The sequence below is a fragment of the Sorex araneus genome, chromosome 4, assembly GCF_027595985.1.
Source record: "Sorex araneus isolate mSorAra2 chromosome 4, mSorAra2.pri, whole genome shotgun sequence".
In the NCBI taxonomy this organism is placed as follows: domain Eukaryota; kingdom Metazoa; phylum Chordata; class Mammalia; order Eulipotyphla; family Soricidae; genus Sorex; species Sorex araneus.
In genome coordinates, this window is record NC_073305.1 from 198,870,007 (window position 1) to 198,893,788 (window position 23,782).

Genomic DNA, 23,782 nt, shown 5'->3' on the forward strand with positions numbered 1-23,782 from the left:
CGGCTGAGCTGGCGTTTTCTCCGGGCCCCCCCGGGTGCTGATTCGGGCACCAGGACCACCCACAGTGCTGGCCGTGTGCAAGGCAGCTGCAACCCTGAGCTCCCCTGGCCCCTGTCTGGGGGTCTCTGTGGCCTCCTCAGGTCCCAGCTGGGCGGTGGCAGCTCCCACCAGCCTGGGGCTTATCCTGGGATCAAGGCGTTATGCCCCCATCTCGGGCTCCGACCAGCAGTCTGAACCACAACATCCCAGGGCAGCCCCCGCCCCCGCCCCACCCCCCTGGACGCCATCTGCCCTGATTTGGGGTGTGGGGCTCTGAGCTTGGCTGTGCCCTCTGACCCCCGTCAGGGTGTGGAGATGGCGAGAGCAGGGACCCCCCGTGCAAACAGACAGGCCAGGCGCTGCGTCTCCTCCACTTTAATGAACACTTTACAAAGTACAAAATATACTGTCTTTGGGGGGGCGATGGGGGGTTCTCTCCAACGTACAGTACATGGATCTCAAGGGTGTGTCCGTCCAGCCAGGACACAGGACCGGTGCGGGGCCGCCCACGTCTCCCCACGCCGGGCCCTGCCCCACTGCGCCCCGCCACGCACCCCCACCTCAGGATAACGGAAATGATTTTGGCAGAGAGCAAGGGGGGGGGGCGGATTGGGATTTGGTTGCCAGACACCCCATGGCTGGCTGGGGGCCACTCCTGGACCTTCTCTGGTAAACTGAGGCAGCAGACAGGACTAAGCACTGGGGCTCTCGGGAACTGAATCTGGTCTGATCTTCCCCTCCGCCCGCCTCGTGCCCCACAAACACTGCACCGACTGAGCGGCCCACCCGACAAGGGGCCGCACCCCACACCTGGCCCCCAGGACCGGGGACTTGGAACTCGTGTCCAGACCCCCGAATGTCCATTGCACCTGTGCCCTCCCCCAAACCCTGTGACATTGGCCCAGAGCAGAGGCTGTGCTGGGGGTCACATGCGACACGGCCCCCCTGGGTCGCGTCCTTCAGAGCTGCCTGGGACACCCCCGACCATGGGCCCTGGCCCTCGGCGGGACACACCTGGGGGGTGTTGCCGCCACACCCCCAGGCCCCCGCTTACTCCCCAAACAGCACCCAGAGTCCCTCCGTCTGTCCCCCAGGGGGTCCCTGGACCCAGAGGACCAGCAAGGGGTCCCAAGTCGGCCGGAAGTCTGGTGAGGGGGGTGCCGGGCAGGCCCCTCGTCAGGCACATGGTGGCCCCGGCTGGGGCGGGCTCCCCCTGCTGCCGCCACCGTGCCGGGACTGCGTGGCGGGGCTCCACTCGGGCTGCTCACTCCCGACCCACGGGGCGGGCGGGGGGGGGGCGGGGGGGCAGGAGGGGAGAATGCTGGTGGCTTGAGGGGAGGCGGGGCTCCCCCCATCGGGGCGCTCTGCACGCCCTCCCGTCTCGGACTCGCGCCCTGGGCTGAAGGCAGTGAGGTGGGCAGCACCCCCGGGGGACGGAGCTGGCACTGCCTGTCCTGGCTCAGGGCCGGGGGCCAAGGGAGAGTGGTCTGGGGTGGACCCGGGGCTCGGCACTCGGGGTCTGGTCCTCACCGGGCAGTCGCTGGGGGACAGAGCCCCCTCCAGCCACACCGGGGCATACGCCAGGCTGACCAGCATCCCCCCAAACGGGGCTGGGGCCTGGCACCCCCAGTCAGCTGGGGCAGCCCCCTCCGGCTAGCCACCCCTGAGGCGGCAGGGACCACGCCAGTGACGGAGGACGCTTCTCTCTCCCCGCCCTGGACCTCTCTCGGGGGTAGGCCCAGAGGCAGCCCGGGGTGCAAGACCCCGAGTCTTGGTGTGCCGGTGGGACGTGGCCATGGAGACAGCCGGAGGAGGGGGGCTTACAGAATGCGGTGGGCGCGAGGGGGCGTCCAGGGCCTTCTGCTCACCCCCACTCTTTCTTCTTCTGGACCCAAGATCAGAATAGCCAGTGTTGAGGGGCCTCAGCCATTGAATGCGGGTGCAGACAAGGGCCACTGGACGCAGCTTCTGAGGGAGGCTGGGAAGGCGGGGGGGGGGGGCACGGGGGGTGGGGACGGGGGATGACGACACTGCTGACCTGCCCTGGGCTCCGGCCGGGCTGCTGGTTTTGTGGGTTGGGGCCGGCCCCACGCGTCCGTCAGTCCATCATCGTATTGCAGATATACTTGAATTGAGAAGGAACCACCCCAGCGTGCAGGGCCCAGTGGGGGCGGGCGGGGGGGGGGGCCCTGGTCTCCTGCACGCCCCAAGCGCGCGCATACAGTATATATTAACATATATATTGCTCAGTATAGATGCTATGTACAGTCTATGCCCATATCCACATAGAACACAGGTATTTATATGTGTACAAAGGACGTCCTGGGGGCCAGGGGCCACGCAGCCGGTGCCGGGGTCACAGGGCAGGGGGTGGGGGCGGGAGGGAGGTGGGCTCGGGAGAGTTCCGAGAGGCAAGGCGCCCCCCACCCCACCCAAACCAAGGCCTTCCAAGGACAGGAAGGGGTCGGGGGCTTCGAGCGTCCCCGGCCCCACCCGTTTTGGAACCAGCAAACAATGTACACGTTTTGGTTGTTTTGTGCAAAATGAATCAACTTAGAAAGGGGTGTCGGGGGGGCAACGGAGAAAGCCGCCTTCCCCAGGGTGGGGTGCTGAGTGCCCAAACGACCCCCCCTCCTGCAGCTCCCCTCCCTGGAAGGGGGTCAGAGCTGAGGGGCCCGCAAACCCTCAGCCCAGCCAACGTCCCGCCTCCACCACCCCCTGCCCGAGGGGGCCCCTGGCCAGCCGGCTCAGGGCTGCCTGGAGGACCCCAACTTGACACACGCGACCTTCTACCTGGAAGCGCCAGGACACTTCCCGAGGCCAAACTGCTGGAGGCTGCCCCTGGACCCTGCCACACCCCCCAGACAGACGTTGCCCACCGCGGCCGGACACAGGCCGGACACAGACACACGTGACAGCAGCACGGGAAGGGGCCGTCTTGATTAAGGCTCGGCTGAGCTGCCCGCCCACTCACGCCCTCGGAGCCCCGGGGTCCCAGAGGGCCGGGTGCTGGGGGCCCCGTGCTGGCCTGTTCTCAGTGGGGAAGAGGGGGTGGCGCAGGGGAGAGCGGGGCCAGGACAGCAGGGGCAGGCTGGCGGGGGTCCTGGGAGCCCCCCCTGGCCGTCCTGCTGGGAGTTGGGGTGCAGCCCCGAGGCGCTGGGGGCCTCGGTTCCCCACCCCAGCCTCCTGCCCCGAGAGCTGTGGCCCTGGCCCCCGTGTTCCGGGACCAAGGGGTGGGGGGTGCCGGGGGCTCTGCGTGAGGGGGGCTCCTGGGAGGCAGGAGGGCATAGGGCAGCCATGGCGGGGTCCTGGGCCTGGTGGGGGTGCGGGGGCGTCTCTCAGAGGACCCTCCTTCTTCAGGGGCCCCGACCCCTTTTCCAGTCCGCTGAGAAATACTGCAGGGGCCTCGCAGGGGCCTCGGGCGGCCGGGGGCCAGGCCCCCCTCCGGCCTAGCGCTTCTCCGCTTGGCTGACCTTCAGGGCGCTGATGACCCCGTGGATGTTCTCCTCAGGCACCTGGGTGGGGGCGGGCGCGCACGGTAAGCCCCGGGGGACCCCGCCCCACGGCCCCGCCCGCACCCCACTCACCAGCGCGTGGTCGAACTTGAAGGTGCTGATGTAGTAGGCGGGGATGTCGGCTGCGGCCAGCGGCTCGGAGATCTGGGCCACGATGCCACACTCATCTGTGGGGACCAGCCTGTCACCGGGACCCCGCCAGCAGCCCCGCCCCCCGGAGCCGCCCGGGCCTGACCCTCGGTCCGCGTCTGGGCCACGGCGGGCCCCAGTCGGCTTTCCTCCTGCAGAGTTCTCCCAGGGCTGGGAGGCTGTGGGCCCCACGGGGCGGTGACCCTCCCTCACCAGGCACCCCCCTCTCTGTCCGCTGACCCTGTGACCCCTCTTCTCCCCTGGGCCCCAGGCCCGCCTCAGAACCCTTTTTTTTTTTTTTGCTTTTTGGGTCACACCTGGCGATGCACAGGGGTTACCCCTGGCTCTGCACTCAGGAATCACTCCTGGCGGTGCTCAGGGGACCATATGGGATGCTGGGATTCGAACCCGGGTCGGCTGCGTGCAAGGCAAACACCCTACCCTCTGTGTTATTGCTCCAGCCCCAAAAACCCTTTTTCTTGGTGAAGGGCGCCTGGTGTTGGGACAGACAAACCCCTGCCGTGGCCCGAGCACTGGCCATCCTGCCCCCTGCCCCGGCCGTGGCCAAAGCACTGGCCATCCTGCCCCCTGCCCCGGCCGTGGCCAAAGCACTGGCCATCCTGCCCCCTGCCCCGGCCGTGGCCCTCAGGCTGACGGGCTGTGCAGCCCCAGGCCCCCAAACCGCAAGTCACCGCTCCGATTCCTGCCACTGTCCCGAGTCCCCGCCCCGGTCCCGGTGCTGGCCGCCGTGTGGTGGACACAGCTACGCCCCCGGAGGGAAACTGGGCAGGTGAACCCCGTTTCCTCCCTCAGCACAGCAGACGGGCCGGGCCCGAGCAGGGGTCGGCCCTGGGCACTCGCAGGTGCGGATCCCCCAAAAAACATGTAGAACCGACTGCTCTGGAATCTTCTAGAATCTTCTCCTGGACTCTTCCCATGCCTGCCGCCACCAGCAGCCCAGGGGTGTGCGTTTCCCCTGCCCCTGGTCCTGACTGAACAGCCTCCGTGCCCGCCTGGGGCTGCTCCCTTCCCAGACTGAGCTGCCTCTGGGGGTCACTCCGGAAAGGACTCGGGGGACCCTGTGTGGTGCTGGGGATCGAGGCCGGGCCCCGCTCAGTGGCATGGCTCTGGCCCCGAACTGTCCCTGATTCCAACGGGCACTGTCACACACGTGCTGCTCACTAGTTCTGGAACTGGGAGCAGGGGGGACCCCGGGTTCTGAGGTCTCAGTTTCCCCTCTAGGGGTGGCCACACCCATCAGTGCTCAGAGGCTACACCTGGCTCAGTACTTGGGGGCAGTCCTGGCTCAGGGCTGGGGGTCCCTGCAGTGAGAGGGTAAAACTTGGGGCTCCTGTTTGCAAAGCTGTAGTCAGCCCTGAGCCCCCGCCTGGCCCCCTGTCCCACCCCACAGGGCCCCCGCCGAGGGGTGCTGGACGAGCCGAGCACTGGGAGGGGAGTGCTCACCGAAGCCCAGGGGCTGCCCCCCGATCCGCACCATCTTCCAGAGCTCTCCGGACGCGCTGGTGAAGAGCAGGTTGCTGGGGAACCTTGGAGAGAGCAGACGGGCGTCTCCGGGACCAGCTCCCCCACCCTCAGGGTCCTCGGGGCCGGACCCTGCGCCCCACTTCCGGGGAGGGGTGCAGAACGCAGGAACCCGGAGGCCCCGGTGGTCTCAGAGCCCCCGGCACCCGCAGACATGCCGGTCGCCAGCAGGTGGGGCCAGCTCGAGGCGGGGCTGGGCGGGGGGGAGGGGTTTGTGGGGGACAGAGCAGGGCGACAAGCCCGTCAGCACCTCCCACCTGCCCCCTTGGCTGTGCCAGCGCTCGCCCCGCCCCCTCACCTGCCCTGTGCACCCCCCCACCCTGCCCCCGGCCCCTGGCGTCCTCACCTCTGCTGGGTCTGCACGTCCATGACCAGGGAGATGTAGCCCTCGATGAGCGAGAAGGAGAAGAAGGGGATGTGGCCGCAGTCGTCGCTGGAGCTCAGGGGGTCCTTCACTCTGGGGGCGGGGGAGCGGCTGAGGCTTGTACCCGGGCCCCCACCCGGCCTGGCCGAGGGCTGCAGTGGGAAGGCCCTCCCCCGCCCCCCGTGCCCCCCCCGCTGGCAGTCACGGGGCGGCCCCCACACGTCAGCGTGGGGCAGCAGGGTGGCCCCGCCGGGCCCTGGTCCTAGGGCCGGTCACGGAGCCTGCGGTCCAGACATGAGGGCGGGGAGGGGCAGCTGCCCTCGGGCTGGACTCCCAAGGGAGGGCGGGGCCCTCCTCCTGCAGACGGGCACAGCCTACCCGTTGGAGTAGAACATGACGTCCATGAGCAGTGTGGCCACGGAGGGCAGCGTGTCGGGGTCCAGGCTGGTGACGCAGAAGCGGTTGCTCGGGCTGGACAGCGGGTGAATGACGGGCCTCTGGACTGCGGGGATGGACGTGGGCACTGAGGGGCGGGGCTGCGTGTCCCCCACCCCGTGCCACCCCCTCCACCCCCGTGTCCTCTCAGTGCTCAGGCAGGGCTGGGTGGGGGCTCCGGGCACAGACACCCCCGCGCCCGACTCACCCAGCTTGGGCTTGACGAAGCCGTTGGTGATGCCCAGGTTCTCGGCCGCCACCGTCTCGCCGTTCAGCACCCGCAGGATGGTGAACTCGGACGACAGCGTGTGGGTGACCAGGGGCAGGTCCCGCTCACGCACCTGGCGCGACGGTCACGCTGGGATCGTCCCCGGCCAGACCAGCTCCACCCAGGGGGCCCCTCAGGGAGGGGCGCACGCCCCAGGCCAGCACCCGTGCCCTTCCCTGGGTTTTGGGCTACCCCCCCTCCCCCCCCGCAGTGCTCAGGGAGTCGCATGCCCAGTGGCACAGGGCTCACCAGGATGAAGTCCGTCTGGTACGTGGACAGCATGAACACCGAGATGTTCTGGTCGGCCAGTGGCGCGATGACCGACTTGGCAATCTTGGTGACGCCGATGGGCTGGGAGCCGGAGAAGCCGCCGCCGCCGGACACCACGTTGAGAGCCAGCCAGGTGGCGTCGGCCACGCTCAGGTGCTCGGAGGACGGCAATTCTGGGGGACCCAGGGCAGCCCGTGACTGCTGGGCCCCAAGTGAGGGGGCTGCGGCGCGGGGACCCCTGTGAGCCCAGACACGCCCCCACCCCCCAGCCGCAAGCCTGGAGAGTGACGCCACCACTGGGGGCTGCTCTGGGGGGGTGGCCTCCAGCCAAAGCCCTGCGGTCTAGGGCGGGGACGCCGAGGGCTCGGCGAAGGAGCAGGGAGACAGGCGGGGATTGCGGACGGTGGGCAGCGGCGAGGGGCGTGTCCTGGGAGGGGCGTGTCCTGCCCTGGGAGGGGCGTGTCCTGGGAGGGGCGTGTACTGTCCTGGGAGGGCCTGGGGCTGCACGGGGGCCTCACCCAGGAAACCCTCCTCATCCACGATGATGGTGTAATCCTCCGGGGTCTCCGTCAGACTGAAGAACTTGCACCTGCGTGGACAGACAGACAGACGGACATGGAGTGAGTCCCAGCGGGGGACACGCGTCACTCCACGCTGACCCCCGGCCTTCAGGGTCTCTGAGGCCCTCTGGTCTGCACTCCGGCTGTGCCTGTCCCCAGGGCCCTGCTGTGGGGTCTTGGCTGTCCCCTCGCCCCCCCGGCCCCTCCGCCATCGGCTTGCAGCTCGCTCAGACGAGTGGGCTGGCAGGGACATTTCGGGGGGACGAGACCCCCAGAGACCCCACTGCTGCCAGGGCTGCCTTTGGGGGGTTCCATAGAGCCTGGGCTGGCCGCCACCTTCCGTGCCCCCACCCCCTCCAGTCCACAGCCCATGGATGGGGTGTAGTGGCTGCCCCCGGCCCCCTGGCCCCTGACCCCTCCAGCGAGGCCCAGGGGTAACAACTGCCCGGTGCAGGGACCCCGGAGGGCATCTGGGCAGCGCGGGGCCAGCGCCTCGAGCCGCTGCCATGGAGCCTCCGCCTGGGTCCTCAGGAGCACTTCCTCCAGAGAAACACACAAGGCCGCAGAGGCCCTCAGTGTCCCCCCAAACTGGAGGCGCCTCGCCCACGTCCCGCAGCTGGGACAGAGGGGAGCAGTCACGGGTGCCTCTCGCCAAGCGATGGAAACCAGACTAGAACAGCCTGAAAGAGGTGCCAGGCACAGGGTCGGGGTGGGCTGGGGGTCGCCGGGGGCTGGGGGGGCAGGGAGGGTGTGGGGCAATGAGGCTCTCAGTACTGTGGCTCTGGTGGTGGCCCAGTCAGCAGGAGCTGGGCGAGGCCTTCAGCTCTCCTGGCCCCAGGTCCCAGCTCGGGGCCCGCAGTCCTGAGACAGCAGCAGATGGTGACCCCGAGGGACCCATGGGAGTCTATGCTCCAGTAATATCCCGGATCGTTTTCCCGGCGCGCCACCCCGCCTGGTGGCCCCGTGGCCCCTGGGCCTGCCAGCTGATGCGTGTCCTGCTGTGTCCGGCACCCTCGCGGCTGAGGCTCTGCGCCCACGGCCCCTGGCTGGCCGCGGCCCTCCAGGCCCGGGGGGAGTCTGCTCCTTTCCTGTGAGTCTCCAACAGTGCTCACGGGGCGCCAGGGGTGACTGCAGCCTGGGCACGTGGTGCTGCAGGCTGAGGGCCACCAGAGCCACCTGGCTGATGCCTGGGACGAGTGCCAGGGCCTGGACTCCGGCAAGAGCACTGTCTCCTGGGCCCAGGGAGTGCCAACCCCCTCCCTCCCGGCCCCCTCAGGCAGGTCAGAGCCCGTGCCCCGTCCAGGAGGGGAGGTCCTGGGCAGTGCTGCCGGCTGGGCGCGAGCCTCAGCACCACCCTCAGGCATTCATCTCACAGTCCCCATGACACCGCCGCCGCAGGGCTGGGCAGTGCACGACCTGAGCAACCGCACGGGACAGGCCTGGGCACCTTTCACCACCTGTTACAGACCCACCGGTGGTGGTGCTGGTGGGCAGGGCTGTCCGGGGGTGTCTGGGGGCTTCCCATACACAGCAGGAGCTCCCGCCCTGTGACCCCCTCCCCATGCTGCTTCATGGGTCATGCCCAGACCAGACCCCTCCCCACAGATGCTGGGCATGGGGGTGGGGGCCTCTCTGGCTTTGAAGCTGAGGGAGGGGTAAGGCTGGCAGCGCCCCTGCGGCCTCTTCTCTCCAGTCCCGGGTTTCTCAACCTCCCCCAGCCCCCGAATGGGACACGCTTCTCTTTTTTTTTTTTTTTTTTGGGGGGGGGTCACACCCGGCGATGCTCAGGGGTTACTCCTGGCTCTGCACTCAGGAATCACTCCTGGCGGTGCTCAGGGGGCCCTATGGGATGCTGGGAATCGAACCCGGGTTGGCCGCGTGCAAGGCAAATGCCCTCCCTGCTGTGCTATTGCTCCAGCCCCCGAGACACGCCTTCCTTGACGGCAGCTGGGGGCCTGGGAGGGCACGGCCTCGGGCCGCCAGCCTGTGTGCACTGGCGGGTGGAGCCTCTGCACCCGCCCGACTTCTCAACCTCAGGTGCCCGCTGAGGGCTGGAGCCCCGCCCTCCCTCACACAGGAGCGGGGGCTAGGGGGGAAGCGGAGGTGGGTCCAGGGACCCCCGGAGGAAAGCGGCCCCCACTCGGCCCTTGTCCAGCCATGGAGACAGACCCAGGGGTGAGGAGGGTGAGGAGCCCCCCCGGCTCCAGGCCTCTGCAGGAGGAGGCCCCCCTGTGGCGGCCTGTACCCAGTCAGCACACACATGCCTGCAGACACACACACACACACACACACACACACAACACACCTGCAGACACAGATATCTCACTGTAGTCACACACACACATACAGACTATACACCTGCAGATACCTCACTCCTGCAGTCCAAGTGTGAAGTATGCATGCACGCGCGCACACACACACACAATACACCTGCAGACACAGATACCTCACTGCAGTCACACACATACACACACACTCTATACACCCGCAGACACAGATACTTCACTTCTGCAGTCCTGAGTGGGAAGTCTGCACACACACACACACACACACACACACACACACACACACTACACCTGCAGACACAGATACCTCACTGTAGTCACACACACACACACACACACACACACACCTGGACACCCACTACACACCTGACACAGATACCTCACTGCTGCAGTCCCGAGTGGGCATTCTGCACACACATACCTGCAATCACACACACACACACACACCCCACACACCTGCACACCCATTACACACCTGACAGATACCTCACTGCTGCAGTCCTGAGTGGGCAGTCTGCATACACACACACACACACACACACACAACTGCAGACCCATCACACACCTACAAACACAAACACCTCCCTTCTGCAGTCACACACACAGACACACACACACCTGCAGACACAAACCCCTCCCTTCTGCAGTCACACACACAAACCATCACCACCAGTCTAAGAATGCAGCAGCGGACACGATGTCCCCCCCACACCCACAGCCCCTGGTGTTCTCCTGGCCCCAGCCCTGACCCGCCAGCGGAGCCGGAAGCCACAGTCCCTTTAGAGCTTGTCCCGAAAACACTGACTGGCGTGGGGCCCGGGGCTGGGCTGGCCCGCTGTTGTCCTGTCGCCGGGAGACCAGGCCGGCCCAGGCTGCGGGTCACCTGAGCGCCGCCTCCTCTGTCCTGTTCTGTCCTGTCCAGGCCGGGCCCCCGGCTGACCTCCTGCCACTCGCACCTCCCTCCCCACTTGCACCCAGGACAGCAGCCACACTGCCTACGCGGGCGCCCAAAGGGCCCGGCCTACCCCGGCTGCCGTCAGCACCACCCTGGGGTCTGCGGGTCAGGCCATGCTGGGGCTGTCCACACTGGCTCGGTCTGATCTCTGCACCCTCTCGGGGAAACTGAGGATGCAAGCGGGTGTGGGGACGTGCACAGCAGCCCGCAGCTGACCCCTCCCCCCCGCACCCTGCCAGGCGGCGTCACCAGCAGCCTTCTCCGCTCCTGTGGCCGCTGTGGCCCCGGCACCCTGGCCAGCCGTGCCGGAAACCTGATCTGTTTACTCCGGGGCTCTGGCGGGCCCAGAGCGAGGCCTCACACGGGCCCCTGCTGGCCACCAGCTGCGGACAGCAAGGCTCCCCCGGGGCCGGGGGAGGGGCTGCGCCATGGGGGCGGCCCCCGGATGACCCTGTCCAGTACCTGCTCCCCAGCTTCCAACTCGGGAACCAGACCAATGGGCAGGACGTGGACATGCTGAGCACGGGGGCCCGGCCCACGTGGGGTGTGCGGGGTGCAGGGAACAGCTGCCTTCTGACTGACCACGTCACGGGGGCCCCCGGTGAGCGGGCGCTTTCAGTATCCCCAGGAGGTCTGGATTCTGAGCCTGCCCGAGGCCGGGGGCTAGTGTCCCACTGACGGGCCCCCCCCCCCCCGTCCTCCTGTTCCGGCACCCCCAGGTTCCCGGGTGCCTGGGAACTGACGGGCACTCATTCACCTGGCAGGCGGCCAAGGGGTGTCAGTGCACGGCCACTCATGGGCCTGGTGCTTGGAGGGGCGGGCGCTGCCTCCCACGAGGGTCAGAGGGGAGAGAGGTGCCCGGCAGGCAAACCCCTCAGAACCCAGGTGGGCCACGGGCGCCCGGCAGCTCTCAGCGGGCACGGACACAGGCACGGACAGGCACGGACAGAGCAGCGCCAGCCCTACTCCTGCTGGGACTCTCATCTCCGCCCCGACGAGGAGCGGGGGACCCCGGGCACGATGTCCCTGCCATCAGGGGCGGCGGGGGTAACGGGACCCCAAAAGGAGAGACGGGGGTCGGTGGGGTCTGAAGGGAGCGAGCCAGGGCCAAATGAACCTGGCCGGCTCTCTCCTGTGCCCAGGTGAGGCGTCTACACCGCAGGGTGCAGGAAGGTCCAGCATGAGAGTCTACACCCCAGGGCCCAGTGGGGGGCTCGAGCCACCGAGGCCCCTGAGACCTTTGCAATGAGGCGCCCGTGGCCAACGTGACTTCGAGGAGTCTGAATTTATTTATTTCTTTTTGGGTCACACCTGGCGATGCACAGGGGTTACTCCTGGCTCTACACTCAGGAATTACTCCTGGCGGTGCTCAGGGGACCATATGGGATGCTGGGAATCGAACCCAGGTCAACCGCATGCAAGGCAAACGCCCTCCCCGCTGTGCTCTCGCTCCAGCCCGAGTCGGAATTTAATAGTCACCTGTGGTCTGGGTGCATGTTCTAGAACTTTCCAGCCCGAGTTCCCCGCTGACCAACAGTCCCGCTGCGCCCCAGGCTGTCCCGAGTGCCCAGGGGCCTGGTCACAGCCTCGTCTGTCTCCTCTGTGGGGTGAGGGGCCGCAGAATGCCCAGCCCAGGCTCTCTCGGGTCCCCGGCAGCAGCTGACCTGGGGGTTGTGCCCTGGGAGCGTTTGCACAGTGTCTGAGCAGCCGGGCGGGGGGTGGGGGTGGGGGGATGGGGGGCTTCTCCTGATGTCCCCCAGGACTCGGCCTCAACCGCTGAGCCCCCGGAAAGTCCCAGCAGCAAGGGTCCTGCGGGAGGATCGGGCACCCGCAGAAGACGGGGAAGGGCTCCCTGGGGACCCAAACCTCCTGTCACAGCCCCGTCAGTAGGACCCGAGAGCGGGGGCAGGGCAGAGGGGGCAGGGGACAGAGGCAGGGGCCTCTCAGGAAGGGCGGGGGTGGGGTGGTGTGGGGGAGTGGGTGGGGGAGGGACAAATAGACACAGGCACTTGGGGGGGGCGCCCCCACTCCGACCTGGGAACAGCCTGGCCATGGCGGGGGTGGGTGGGCTGCTCTCCAGAGGAACCTGGGTGCTGTCCAGGCCCTTCCCCTTGGGGCTCCGTTCCAGGCCCCGGAAGTAACTGAACTCCAGCCGCTCGGGGCTCGCCAGGTCCTGGGGGCTCACGGGGCCGAGCCCCGGAACTCCCTGCTCCCCAGGCCAGCAGTGCGGGGGCGCAGGGCCGAGTCAGCACTGAGACATCCCAGCCTGGACCACTGGGGAGTTCAGATGGGGGGGAGGGGGGCGCTGGCCCTGCACGCGGCCAACCCAGGTTCCATCCCCGGCACCCCAGAGGGTTCCCCCCCCAACCAGGAGTCGGCCCTGAGTGTCACCGGGTGTGGCCCCCAAACAGAAAAAAAATCACCAATGACCGCCAGTGGCCCCGGGCCTGCCCCCGGGCCTCTTCGAACCCTTGGGCAGTGGCGGGAGGTTCCTGCCGGGGCACGAGCCGAGGGCTTCCGCGGTGGGTGGGTGGGTCAAGGTTTCATTTTTTATTAAAATGCTCCGTCCGGGGGCTGCTGCCAAGATGGCAGGTCGGGTCTGTGGAGTCAGACGGTGGCGGCCCAGCGGGCGGGGGAGGGGGAGGGGGGCTGAGCCTCAGGGTGCCCAGGCCTGTCTGCCAAGGCCCTCTCTGCCCACACAGGCGCTGGTGACCTCAGGGCTGAGGCGCCTTGGCAGGGAGGCCCGGAGGGTCAGAGGGGCCGGCGGTGCCCACTCACAGCTCTGCGTGCTTTCCTGAGCCTGGCACCCCTCACCTCCGGGGCGGCCGCAGCCGCGGCTCTGCGGGGCGGGGTGAGGCCAGAGAGGCCTCGGAGTGGGGGTCACAAGCACGTGGGGGGCCTGAGGTCTGGGGGCCACCGCAGGCGGGGGTTGGGGGGGGTGGTGCTTGGGGTCCCATGAGGTTGTGAGGGTGAGCCCAGCTTGGGTCAGTGCCCCCAGGAGAGGCAGATGGAGAACGGGGTGGGGGGCTCTGCTGGCGGCAGCTTCACCTGGGGGATGCAGCCAGGGCACTCCCCTGCCCAAACAGGGGACGCGGGTGAGGGCAGGCTCTGCACAGGGGTCCTGGGTCCCTCCCCTGCGCCCAGCACTGCCAGGCACGACCCCAAAACCAGAGGAAGGAAAAACAAAGGTGGGTCCCCACATGCCTGTCCCCACCAGGACTGGTGCTCAGTGACCGTCGGCGCCCGTCCCCCCTGAGCTGCCTCCGCTCCCCCCCACCCCGATGGAGTGTGGACGGAGCGACTGGCTCCTGTGTCCCCTCGGTCCTGCACATGCTGTTCCGCCTTCCCCAAGTCCCTTCCCGACACCCCCATCCCAAGATCCCTCTGTTGAGTCAGTCAGTGTGCGTGGTGCTGGGGTGAGACGCGGGGACACAAGTTCTGGGGTGCTGGGCGCAGCAGGCACATGGTCCTGGGGGCGTGCCCTAGCCCTGAGGGGCTCCCGGCTCCCACCCACCAGAGGGCGCCGTTGTGCCCCGCCCTGGGGGACCCTCCACCCCAGCCCGGTCAGAGACAGCGGGGACACAGGTGTCACAGGGGCCTGAGACGGCTGATGCTGCGTCTCAAGACCTCTCCAGGGGCTCCACTCTGGCTCTCGCCGTGGCCTGTGTGGTTACACCGGACCCACCCCCTGCCCCCCAGGCCCCAGGCCAGGGCAGGCAGTGCCACCTCGCCCTGTGGGATGTGCCACGTTGCAGAGCCGGGGGTGGGGGTGGGGTGGTCAGCATGGGGCACGGACACCAGAGAGGGGAAACTGAGTTCCTCTCAGAGCCAGCGACCTGTGGGGGAAACCGCCAGGTCGCCGGACTCAGCTGCTTGCTCTGACCCCGGGGGTCTCTCCGGGGCGTGGTGGTCCCCCAGCACACGCTGTGATTTACTTCTTCTTTGGTTTCGGGGCAGCTGAAGCCGGCAGGGCTCAGGGGCGACTCCCAGCAGGGGTGTAGGGGGGTCACACTCGGGGGTGCCGGGACCGACACCCCTCCCCGGGCCCCCAGACTCAAGCTAAACCGAACGGACACAGGCCGAGGGCAGGAGAGAGACCCCGTGGCTCACGGCTGCATGGGGATGCAGGGTGAGGGGTGGGCGGGCGGCCTGGGAGGGGGGGCGGCCACCACGGGGCTGAAGAACCGACCCGGGGGGCTCACCCCAGCTCAGGGTCACCCCAGCTCAGGGCGCCTGCCGCCCCCTTGCCCCCCAGGGCTGGGGTGCAGTGTCAGACAGCGGCTTCCCTCGTGCAACTGTCCCGGGGCAACCTCCCTCCCCGAGAGGCGCTCGCTTAACCCCGTTTTCAAGAGGAAACCGAGTCCACTGAGCTCCTGACCGCCTGCGCGGGCCCCGGAGTCGCTGGGCGGCAGATGCGGGCAATGTCCCGGGTTCTATGCCCGACCCCCACAGGAGAGAAATGACAATGAGCCCAGGCTGGGGGGCTGATGAGTGCCTCCCCCGGCCCGGCTCTGAGCCCGAGACGGTCCCGCTGGGGCCCAGAAGGGCTGGGGGTGGGGGAGCTGGCCCGGACCCTGACCTCCAGGCCACAGACCCCCCAGTGCTCGGGTGAGCCCTGCCCCCTGGCAGCTGTCTGCTCAGTCCCCAGGCTGGGGCACGGCTGCTGACTTCCAGGCCACAGAGAAAAGAAGGCTGAAGTCTGAGAACGTCCCCGGCCGCTGCTCCCCACACCGCCAGGGTCCCTGCGGGGGACCCCCACGGTGGAAGCAAGTCCAGGCGAGCCCAGAGGCCCGAGAGCGGAAATCACTCCCCCACCCTACGCCCGCTGTTTGCCCGGAAGCTTCCTGGGCCCTTAACCCAGGCCAGTCGCCCGCCGTCCCAGGGACCCCGGGGCACCCGGATCATCATAGGAGGGGAAGGAGGCACCAGGCCAGGCCCCTGGCCAGGTGTGCCCATCGCCACCCACAGATATGCACGTGCAAACACATGCACGCACACACACACACACAGGTGCACTCACACACGCGTGCACACACGTCTGCGGGTCCCCCCCAATCCTGCAGGCTCGGGACCCAGCCATGACCACGGTGTGACCCTGGCTCCAACCTTGCCCCTGGCCTCACAGCTGGTCAGTGTCCAGGCAAAGCTGCCCCGCGTTTGGGGCACGTGGTGATGCTGGCTAGGGACGCTTCATGGGACCGGGCTGCTGGGCCCAGGCTGTATACACAGAGGCCCTGGATTTGGGGGTCCGCATGCTCCAAGGGCACCTCCCAGCACCTCTGGATGGAGCCTGGAGGCCCACCAGAACATACAGCTGCTTAGAACAAAGACGTGCGTCCCTTCACGCCAGTGATTACAAATGGATCACAAAGTGTGAAAATGGTCCAGGGGGCAGCTCGAGGGCGGGGGGCCCATGATCTGAGCCCCAGTGCCAGGCGTGGACCCCCAGCACCGAGCTGAGGGCGGGGCTCCCCAGTGGGGAAAACCCCCCGACTCTCCGTCAATGCACAGACCGGTCTATAGACGGTGTCCAGACCAGAAGGGCTCAGCGGGGCCACGAAGGGCACCCAGCGGGAACACGGGCGAGCTGGGCAGGACTGTCCGGCAGGTGGGGGTGGGGCCCCAGGGCTGGGGTGGGTCCTGTCCTGGCTCTGGGAAATGAGGAAGCCTCCGGTTTGTGGCCGTCACAAACCCTCCTCTCCCCTCTGCTTGCTGCCCCTGTGACCGGGGGCCAGTGCAGCGCCTTGGTGCTCTCAGCGGAGGACAGGCCACGAGCTGTCCCTCGTGAGGAAGATTCCAGATCTCCCTGTGCGCCGAAGGGCTCACAGTGCCGGGAACCCAGGTCCACAACCTTCTACAGCTGTCCTTCGTCAACACAACCCTGCGCCCGCCCCAGGTCTGGAACCCGGCTTTTTTTTTTTTTGGGGGGGGGTCACACCCGGCGATGCACAGGGGTCACTCCTGTTTCTGCACTCAGGAATTACTCCTGGCGGTGCTCAGAGGACCATATGAGATGCTGGGATTTGAACCCGGGTCGGCCCCGTGCAAGGCAAACGCCCTCCCCACTGTGCTATGGCTCCAGCGCCCCCCGGCTGGTTCTGGAGATGCTTGAAGGGCACCTCCCGGCCAGGCGCTGTCCCCTCCTCTGGCCTCTCCCACCAGGCCATTCTCAGCCTCCAGGCTACGGAGAACGACCTGGGCCGGCAGATCTGACCCCGAGTGTTCCACAGAGGTCCGGGGTGGAGGGGGCCTGGCACAGCCTCACACAGATGATGCCAGGGGCACGGCCTGGGCAGAATGATGCCACCCGGTCAGCAGGGGCAGGGCGGTCCTCTGCTCATCCTGCAGTCACCCACGTTCATCAGAACGTTCCCTGTCCTTGAGCACCGTGAGGGCTCCAAAGGCAGACAGGGGGATGGGCACAGGGGGGTTTCCCTGAAGCGCCGGCTGAACCGCCGTGGGCGAGGCCCGTGGAACTGTCTGCTCAGCCAAGGTGCAGCCTGGGACCTCAGGGGGTTTCCGTGTCCGAGGGCGCCCCCAGCCAGAGACACCAGTCACCTCTCTACAGGGGTGATCAGTGCCACCATGTAGGTCTGACCCCTGGACACACACCCGGAGTGAACCCCCACCCTAAGCCACACCTCATAGCACGAAGAGCCCAGGAGGCCCTTCAGGTGGGCTCGGGGGGGGCTTCCTGGAGGTGGCGATCATTAGGGACCTCACAGGATGACTAGGACAGCCAGAGGCCGACGTCACTGGCCATTCGCTGTAGTGCTCTGGGCCATCCCCTCAGTGTCCCCACTTGGGAACAGGTCACACAGTTACTTGTCGTGTCACCCCAAAAGTCAGTGGGCGGAAACTGTGACTCTCCACCCACGGAGTGGAAACATTCTGCTTCTCGCCTGTGGGCATAAGCGAGGCCGCGAGGGGTGGAGCCTGTGCCAGGATGCCCCGGGCCCCGGCTACAGGCAAGCACAGGCGGGGGTGCCCCAGGACTGGGGTGCGGGTCTGGCCGAGATCCGGGGGCTCAGGAGCTGGGCGGGCGGCGGAGATATGGCTGCCTGGGGTGGGAGTGAAAATGGGCCCTGGACCCCACCCCTGGCCCCCTCCTCCTGCACCCCTTCCTATCTGTTCTCTGCCGGGCTGTCTCCTCCCTTCATCCCAGCACCGCTGGTCTTCCCATCCCACGTGGTGCCGCCTCCTCCAGGTAGCCTTACGTGCTTCTGGCTCTGGGATCCCAGAACTTTTTTTGGGCTGGTCCTTCCGTTAGCTCTCAAGGAGGGCTGTCCTCAGCCTGCTTCCTAGAGGACCAGGACGGGGTCCAGGCTCCCCAGAATCACGACCGTCCGGGGAGACCCAAGGAGCTGGAGCCGATTCCGTGGTGGGGTGCGGGGGGCAACGCCCTGCTGACCCGTCTCTCCTTGAAGTATCACCCAACGGTGGCCGCTGGCCGCTGCTCTTTGGAATTCAGCGAAGACTCAACAAATGTCTCGAACCTTCAGTGTTCAGGACTGCCTGCTGGCAAGATGGGTGCGTGTGTGTGCGCGCGCGTGTGTGTGCAGGGGTGTGGAGTGCAGGCTGGGATGCGACCCTGTGGGTGTCTGGGGGCCACTGTGAAGAGTGCTCTCTGGGACAGAGGTGCCGCCGGGTTCCACCGGCGGGCAGCTGGCCAAGTGCTGTCACTTCCTGCCACCTGCCGCCTGGACCCACTCTTCGCCGACCGCGTGGCCCTGTGCCCACACTCCTGTCACACCTCGCAAGGTGCCTCCTGGAACGGGACCTCCACGCGTGCGCTCAGCGGGACTGGCTGCGTGTGTCCCTCGGTGACCTCGTCTGAAGCCTGGCCAAGCTCGGTGCTGGTGTTCTGCTGCTCCCAGCCTTGCTTTCCGGGGTCGCCGAGACCCTCCTGGCTCAGCCCGCAGATTCCGGCCGACAGAGGAGGGGGCAAGCACGCTGCATACACGAGATGTGGCATCCAGACTTCCCTCTGCGTGCCCGGGGCACCCTCTGCCTGGTGCTAGCCTGCAGCCTTGGGGACCCGAGCCTCCCGGTGGCTGCGAGCACCCACAGTGAGTGTGTGTGTATGTGGTGGGGGGAAAGGCAGCTGCCTCGGCGAGCTCTGATTGGCCCAGTTGCATTGGTGAGTTCTGATTGGCCCATTTACATCGGTGCATTCTGATTGGCCCATGATGGTCTCATTCCCTGGGCCAGTGATTGGTGGTGGCCTGTCCCTGTGATTTGCTCGGGGAGGGGAGGGAAGGGGGGTGTGTCCCAGACTCTGGTGCAGCCTGGCGGGGGGTCCTTCCCCCCTCACCCCTGCACCTTCGCATCCTGGGGGCTACGCTCTGGTGCCAAGGAGGCACCAGGAGGCCCGGCTCCCGGCTGACATCATCAGCGAGCCTCTAAGGAAGGAGGATTCCCCACACTGAGCCCAAACTTGGTACTGCTTAGGCCTCGTGATTGGAGCTCAAGGCAACGTCGGTCGCTCCCTCCCCATGTCCTCCGAGCCAGGGCTCACCTGGGGACTAACTGAGCCCCTCAGCCTTACACTCAGGGAGGCCTTCCTGGAGGAGGGGAGGCCAGCACAGAATGCACAAGAGCAGGCAGGTGGACGAAGTGGGCAGGCAGGCGGACCCCTTCAGACGGAGACCAAGGGGCTGGTGGGAGAAGTGTGGGTGCTAGGAATGCTCTGGGGCTCAGGGCCAGGCGGGAGAGGGCCCAGTTGCAGATGGCCTTTAGCCAGGCCACTGGACGCCGGGGTGCGGGGGCATCAGTGGGCGCCTTGAGTGTGATTTTGGGGGGGCTCACCCTGGAGATAAATGTGTGCTCTGCGCCTTCCCCTGGCCAGAGGCGCCCCCACGCTGCCCGGGGCCGGGACAGAGGCCTGGCGCCTCTCCAGGGACGCTGCTGCCGAGGCCGGGCTGGAATCTGGGTCACCGTGCCCGCGCCGGTGGCAGTGGACAGGCAGGCACTGGTGTCGACCAGGCGGCGAGTGAGCACGGGGCCGGGTGGCCTGGGTTCCGGCCCCAGCCCTGCCGTGACCTTGAGCCTGCCGGCCGGGCTCCCTGCTCAGCTGCGGACGGGAGAGCGGAGCAGCGGCCCTGATTATCTCTGGGGGCGTGGCGGGGATGGGGCGAGCGGCCCGGAAAGTTCCAAGAGACAAAGTTCTGCACTTGGAGGCTGGAGAACAGGGGCAGACGTCCGAGATGGAGTCGGAGAGGCGGGGGCCGGGCCAGGAGTCCCGAGCTGGGCGTCAGGCAGGAACAGTCAGCCCTGGACGGCCGACATCCGGGCAGCGGCAATGGAGGCATCCAGCGGGCCGGGGGGTGGGGGGGTTGTCCTGTTCCGCTGACCCTTCGGGCTGGGCAGGAGACAGCAGCTCTGGGTCCAGCTGTCCCACACCCTGGAGTGGGCACCTCTTGGGTGTCCCAGAGCTTCTCTGTAGAGCAGTGTAACACCTGATGTACACGGCTGTGCCACACATGCAGACACGCATGCACACACATATACACACACACATACCACATGCACACACAGACAAGATGCAAAGACACACAGATGCACGCACACACACACACAGAAGGATTGGGACCCCTTCCACCCAGTTAATTCCTACTTTATTTGGGGGGACACTTCCCAAACAGTGCTCAGGGGCCCGGGCCGCCCATAGTGGTACTGGGCTAAGCGGACAGCACCACAGGGCTCAGGCCCATACTGTACCACTGCTTGGGCCTGGTGATGGGGTGACCTGGGGTGTCCCGGAGGTGGCAGGGATCCATGTGACACCAGACATCAAAACTAGGGTCCTTGCACACATAAGCCACGTGCCCCGACCCCCGAGTCACACCAACCCCCCTCCCTGCCCTGTAACTCCTGTTTTAAAGCCTGAAAAGCTAAGGTCACCTCCTACAGGAAGCCTCCCCCCTCACACCTCTCAAATCAGGCCCCCAGCTCTCCCTACTACGCCCAGGACCCCCTTCCCAGACTCCTCTCTGTTCTCATCGCCTCTTCCTCTCCTCACCGGGCTCTGAGCTGCACAGAGGGCAGGAAAGCTAGCTGGAGATCACGGGTCCTGCGGCACCCCTACTCCGAGCGGGTCCCGGCCTGCAGTCCAGAAAGTGGGGAGGGGGAAGACGGGCTAAGAGCTCAGGGTGGGGGGGGCAGGAAATGTCTCAGGGTGCTCTCTCTCGATATTCCGGGACTTGGCGCCGACTCCTGGTGCAAACATTCAGGATTACTCCGGGAGGTGCTCGGGGGTGCTACGGGGTGCCAAGGGCTGAGGAGCCAAACAGGGCTGGGCCCTCCCGGCCCCTGTTTCTCGAGACCTTGAAGTAGGGGTGGGGAACTGAGGCACCCGAGGTCCCAGCCAGGGACAGAGCCGGGACTGCTCTAGGTGAGGGATGGCCCAGGCAGCTCGACAGGACCCCCGAACCCCCCCAGTTGTGTCGAGGGACACTGATGGGCAGTTGGGGGGGGACAGTCCTTAAAGGGCCCTGACATGCCGCTTGGGTGCTGGGCACCCCCAGAGCTCCCCGCTCCCCGCGACCATTCAAACCACGCACAGGTAGGTAGTTTTCCCCAAGGGGAGGGCCAGGCTCAGCCACGGAGGGCAAAGGGCCCTGCCTGGCCGCACCCACGGCCAGCGCCTGTGTCCAGCCGCCCATGTGGAATACGACCCTTGAGGCATGGTGACCCTTGACCCCTGAGTCATCTGAAGACTGGACTGGTCACCTGGGCGGCGGGTGGAGGCGGAGGAGGAGGAGGAGGAGGAGGAGGAGGAGCAGGGCCCTCTGAGGTCAAGGGCCAGCAGGAGCTCCCCACAGGGTCCGGCTCACTAACGAGGTCTCTAACCTGGACCAGGACCGTGGGGGTGGGGGCCCCCTAGGTGGCCAAGTCCCAGGCCTGTGCGGGCACGTGCACGCACACACAGGGCTGGCAGGGGTGGCCCGGAGCCGCTGGCTCGCTGCTGCTTTTCTAAGAAGCCCCCCAGGCCCCCTCCTGGCAGCACCCAGCCCCGCACAGCCGCAGCCTGAGTCATCACCGTCAACGTCCCCGTCCCCGTTTGAATGGGAGCCAGCCAGGGGGGCTGCCCGAGGCCCGGGGCTGGAAAAACAGGCGGTTTCCTCCAGGGTGTGGGAGGCAGAGGGCAGCTAGGAGGGGGGCGGGGGGGGGGTGCTGGAGAGGGTGTCATGGGTGGGGGGCTCAGGAGGGGGGGGAGGAGCTCCAGAACCTCCTCAGCGCAGGCTTTTGTTTTCAAATGACCTGTTTAATAATTACCTTTGCCATCAAAGCAGCGGGGCTGGGCAGGCCGAGAGCAGAGCGGCCAGCGGAGCCCCGGGGACCCTACTGGGCGGCAGGCAGGGAGAGGGAGGGAGCCCATCAGATGCCCTCTGGCCACCACCGGCTCGGGCTGGCAAACAATGGCCGGAGCCACATCAAAGTGCGATTTCCAGGCTAGAACTTTCACGGGCAGGGAGGCGGCGGGGCGGGCGCTCGGTGCCCGGGGGGCGGCGCGGGCCGGGAGGGGGCTGGGGGCGGGCGCGCTCGCCGTAACCTTGACCTGCTGGCGCGATCCATTCATTCGGCACGCGACAGCCACCGAAAAACCCCAACTTCACCCCTCGGTGGCGGACAAACAAGGGATTTAAGTTACCGGGCGAGCTGGGGCCGCAGTCACACTCCACGGGGGGGGGGGAATACAGAACCCCCTACCCCCCCAAAAAATCCACGTTAATCCCAAACCCGGCTTAAACTCCCTTAAAGCCCAGGGGGAAAAAATCCAACTTGCTGGGTGTTTTTTTCTTTTAAAAAAGCCTCCCAGGCCTTCCACTCTGTTTTTCCCCCTGCAGTATCCAAGCCCAGCCCCGCGGCACGGCCGCGAGCGTGCCCGCTCCGCCCCCTGGCACGGCCGCCGGCGCCCCCGCCCCCCGCGCCCACCTTGACCCCGACCCACGGCCCGCCCCCGCGCCCCTCTCCGGGGCCGGCCCCGGGAGACTGAGCATCCACTCCCGGTCTGATGCGCGTCCCCCCCCCACCCCGCCCCGCGGCCCGCGCCCCCTCCCTCCCTACCCCGCCCCCCCACCCCAGCGCCGGCCTCGGCGAGCGGGTGGGGGAGGGGGCCGCGTTAGTTTGTTTTTCCCACCGCCGCGTCCCCACACCTGTTTTTCATTCATTCATTCGTTCGTTCATTCATTCCGGGCTCCATCCCCGCGGCCCCTTCCGCGGTCCGGGCCGGCTCGGGCAGCCGAGGACGCGGCGCGGGGCGACAGCGGCGGGGATGCGCCTGCGGAGCGGGGTGGGGGGCGTTGGGGGGGCGCCGGGGACCAGAGGACCCCCCGCCCCCGCCCCCCTCTCGGCGGTACAGCAGGGCGGCCGGGTCCCAACGGAGAGGGGGAAAAAGGAAAGGGAAAGAGCCCCCGACCCCCCGCCCCAGCCCCAGCCCCAGCCCAGCCCGAGCCGAGCCCGGCGGGGCGGCGGGGCGGCGGGGCGGGGGCGCTGCCCGGGGCTCCAAGTTGTTTTGCGCGGCGCGGCGGCGGGCAGCGGCCCCTTTGTCTGTGCCCGGCGCGCTCACCTGGTCTTGGACGACAGGAAGGCGAGCTTGATGAGGCCGTAGGTGAAGAGCGGGAGGCTCTCCTTGGCGACGCTGGCAACTTGCAGCCGGTGCTCCAGGATGTGGAGTTCCATCGTCCGCCCGCGCCCCGCGCCCCGCCGCGGCTCATGGGCAGCGGGGCGAGCCGCGGCCCCCGCCCCCTGCGCGCCCCGCCGGCCCCGGGACGGGAGGTGGGCGCCGGCCGGGCCCCGGGACGCGGGCGGGGTGGGGGGGGCGCACGGACAAAGGCGAGGGGCGCGGGCGGCAGCGCTGGCGGAGCAGCGGCGCTGGGCGCCCGGCGCGCACGGCAGCTGCTGCTCGCTGGAACAAACAACTTGCCACTCAAACGCCGGCCCGCGGCGCATGCGCGCCCGCGCGAGGCTTGCCGGGACTTGTAGTCCGGGCGGGGAGGGGGGAGCTGCGGCGGCCAGGGGGCGGGGCGGCGGGGCCGGGGAATTGGCACGGACTCGGCCCCCCTCTCCATCCTCCCGGTAAGCCCACGGGAGAGGCCGAGCTCAGCGATGAGACCCCCACCCTTCCGCCAGGCAGCCAGCTGTGTCGCCGCTTGGCGCTTGGGCGTTTGGGGGGCTGCCCCCTCCCCCCCAGCCCCCAGAGAGTCATCAAGTCCAGCGCTGCGGGGAGGCCTCGGGGAGCGGAGAGCGACGGGGCATGACAGCGCACAGAATCCGGGCTGGGGACCGAGCTGGGCTCTGACACTGACTGTCCCGCAGAATGGGCCACCTCCAGGCTGGGGGTTGAAGGATGAATGGGAAGCTCAGGGGAAGCAGGGTTGGGGGGGCGGGGCGGGGGCTCCCGGGGGCGGGGGCTGGT

General features: G+C 67.7%; 1 protein-coding gene across 1 annotated transcript; it reads right to left on the reverse strand.

The window, feature by feature from the left end:
• Positions 1-399: 399 nt before the first annotated feature.
• CASTOR2 (cytosolic arginine sensor for mTORC1 subunit 2) lies at positions 400-23,267 on the reverse strand. Its single transcript, XM_055134725.1, has 9 exons — positions 22,934-23,267; positions 7,081-7,151; positions 6,542-6,735; positions 6,233-6,365; positions 5,968-6,091; positions 5,572-5,682; positions 5,148-5,230; positions 3,627-3,721; positions 400-3,554 (listed from the first exon to the last, which is right to left on the reverse strand). Exons 1-9 carry the CDS (start codon positions 23,044-23,046, stop codon positions 3,489-3,491), a joined length of 990 nt encoding a protein of 329 aa, XP_054990700.1. The 5' UTR covers positions 23,047-23,267; the 3' UTR covers positions 400-3,488.
• Positions 23,268-23,782: the final 515 nt, after the last annotated feature.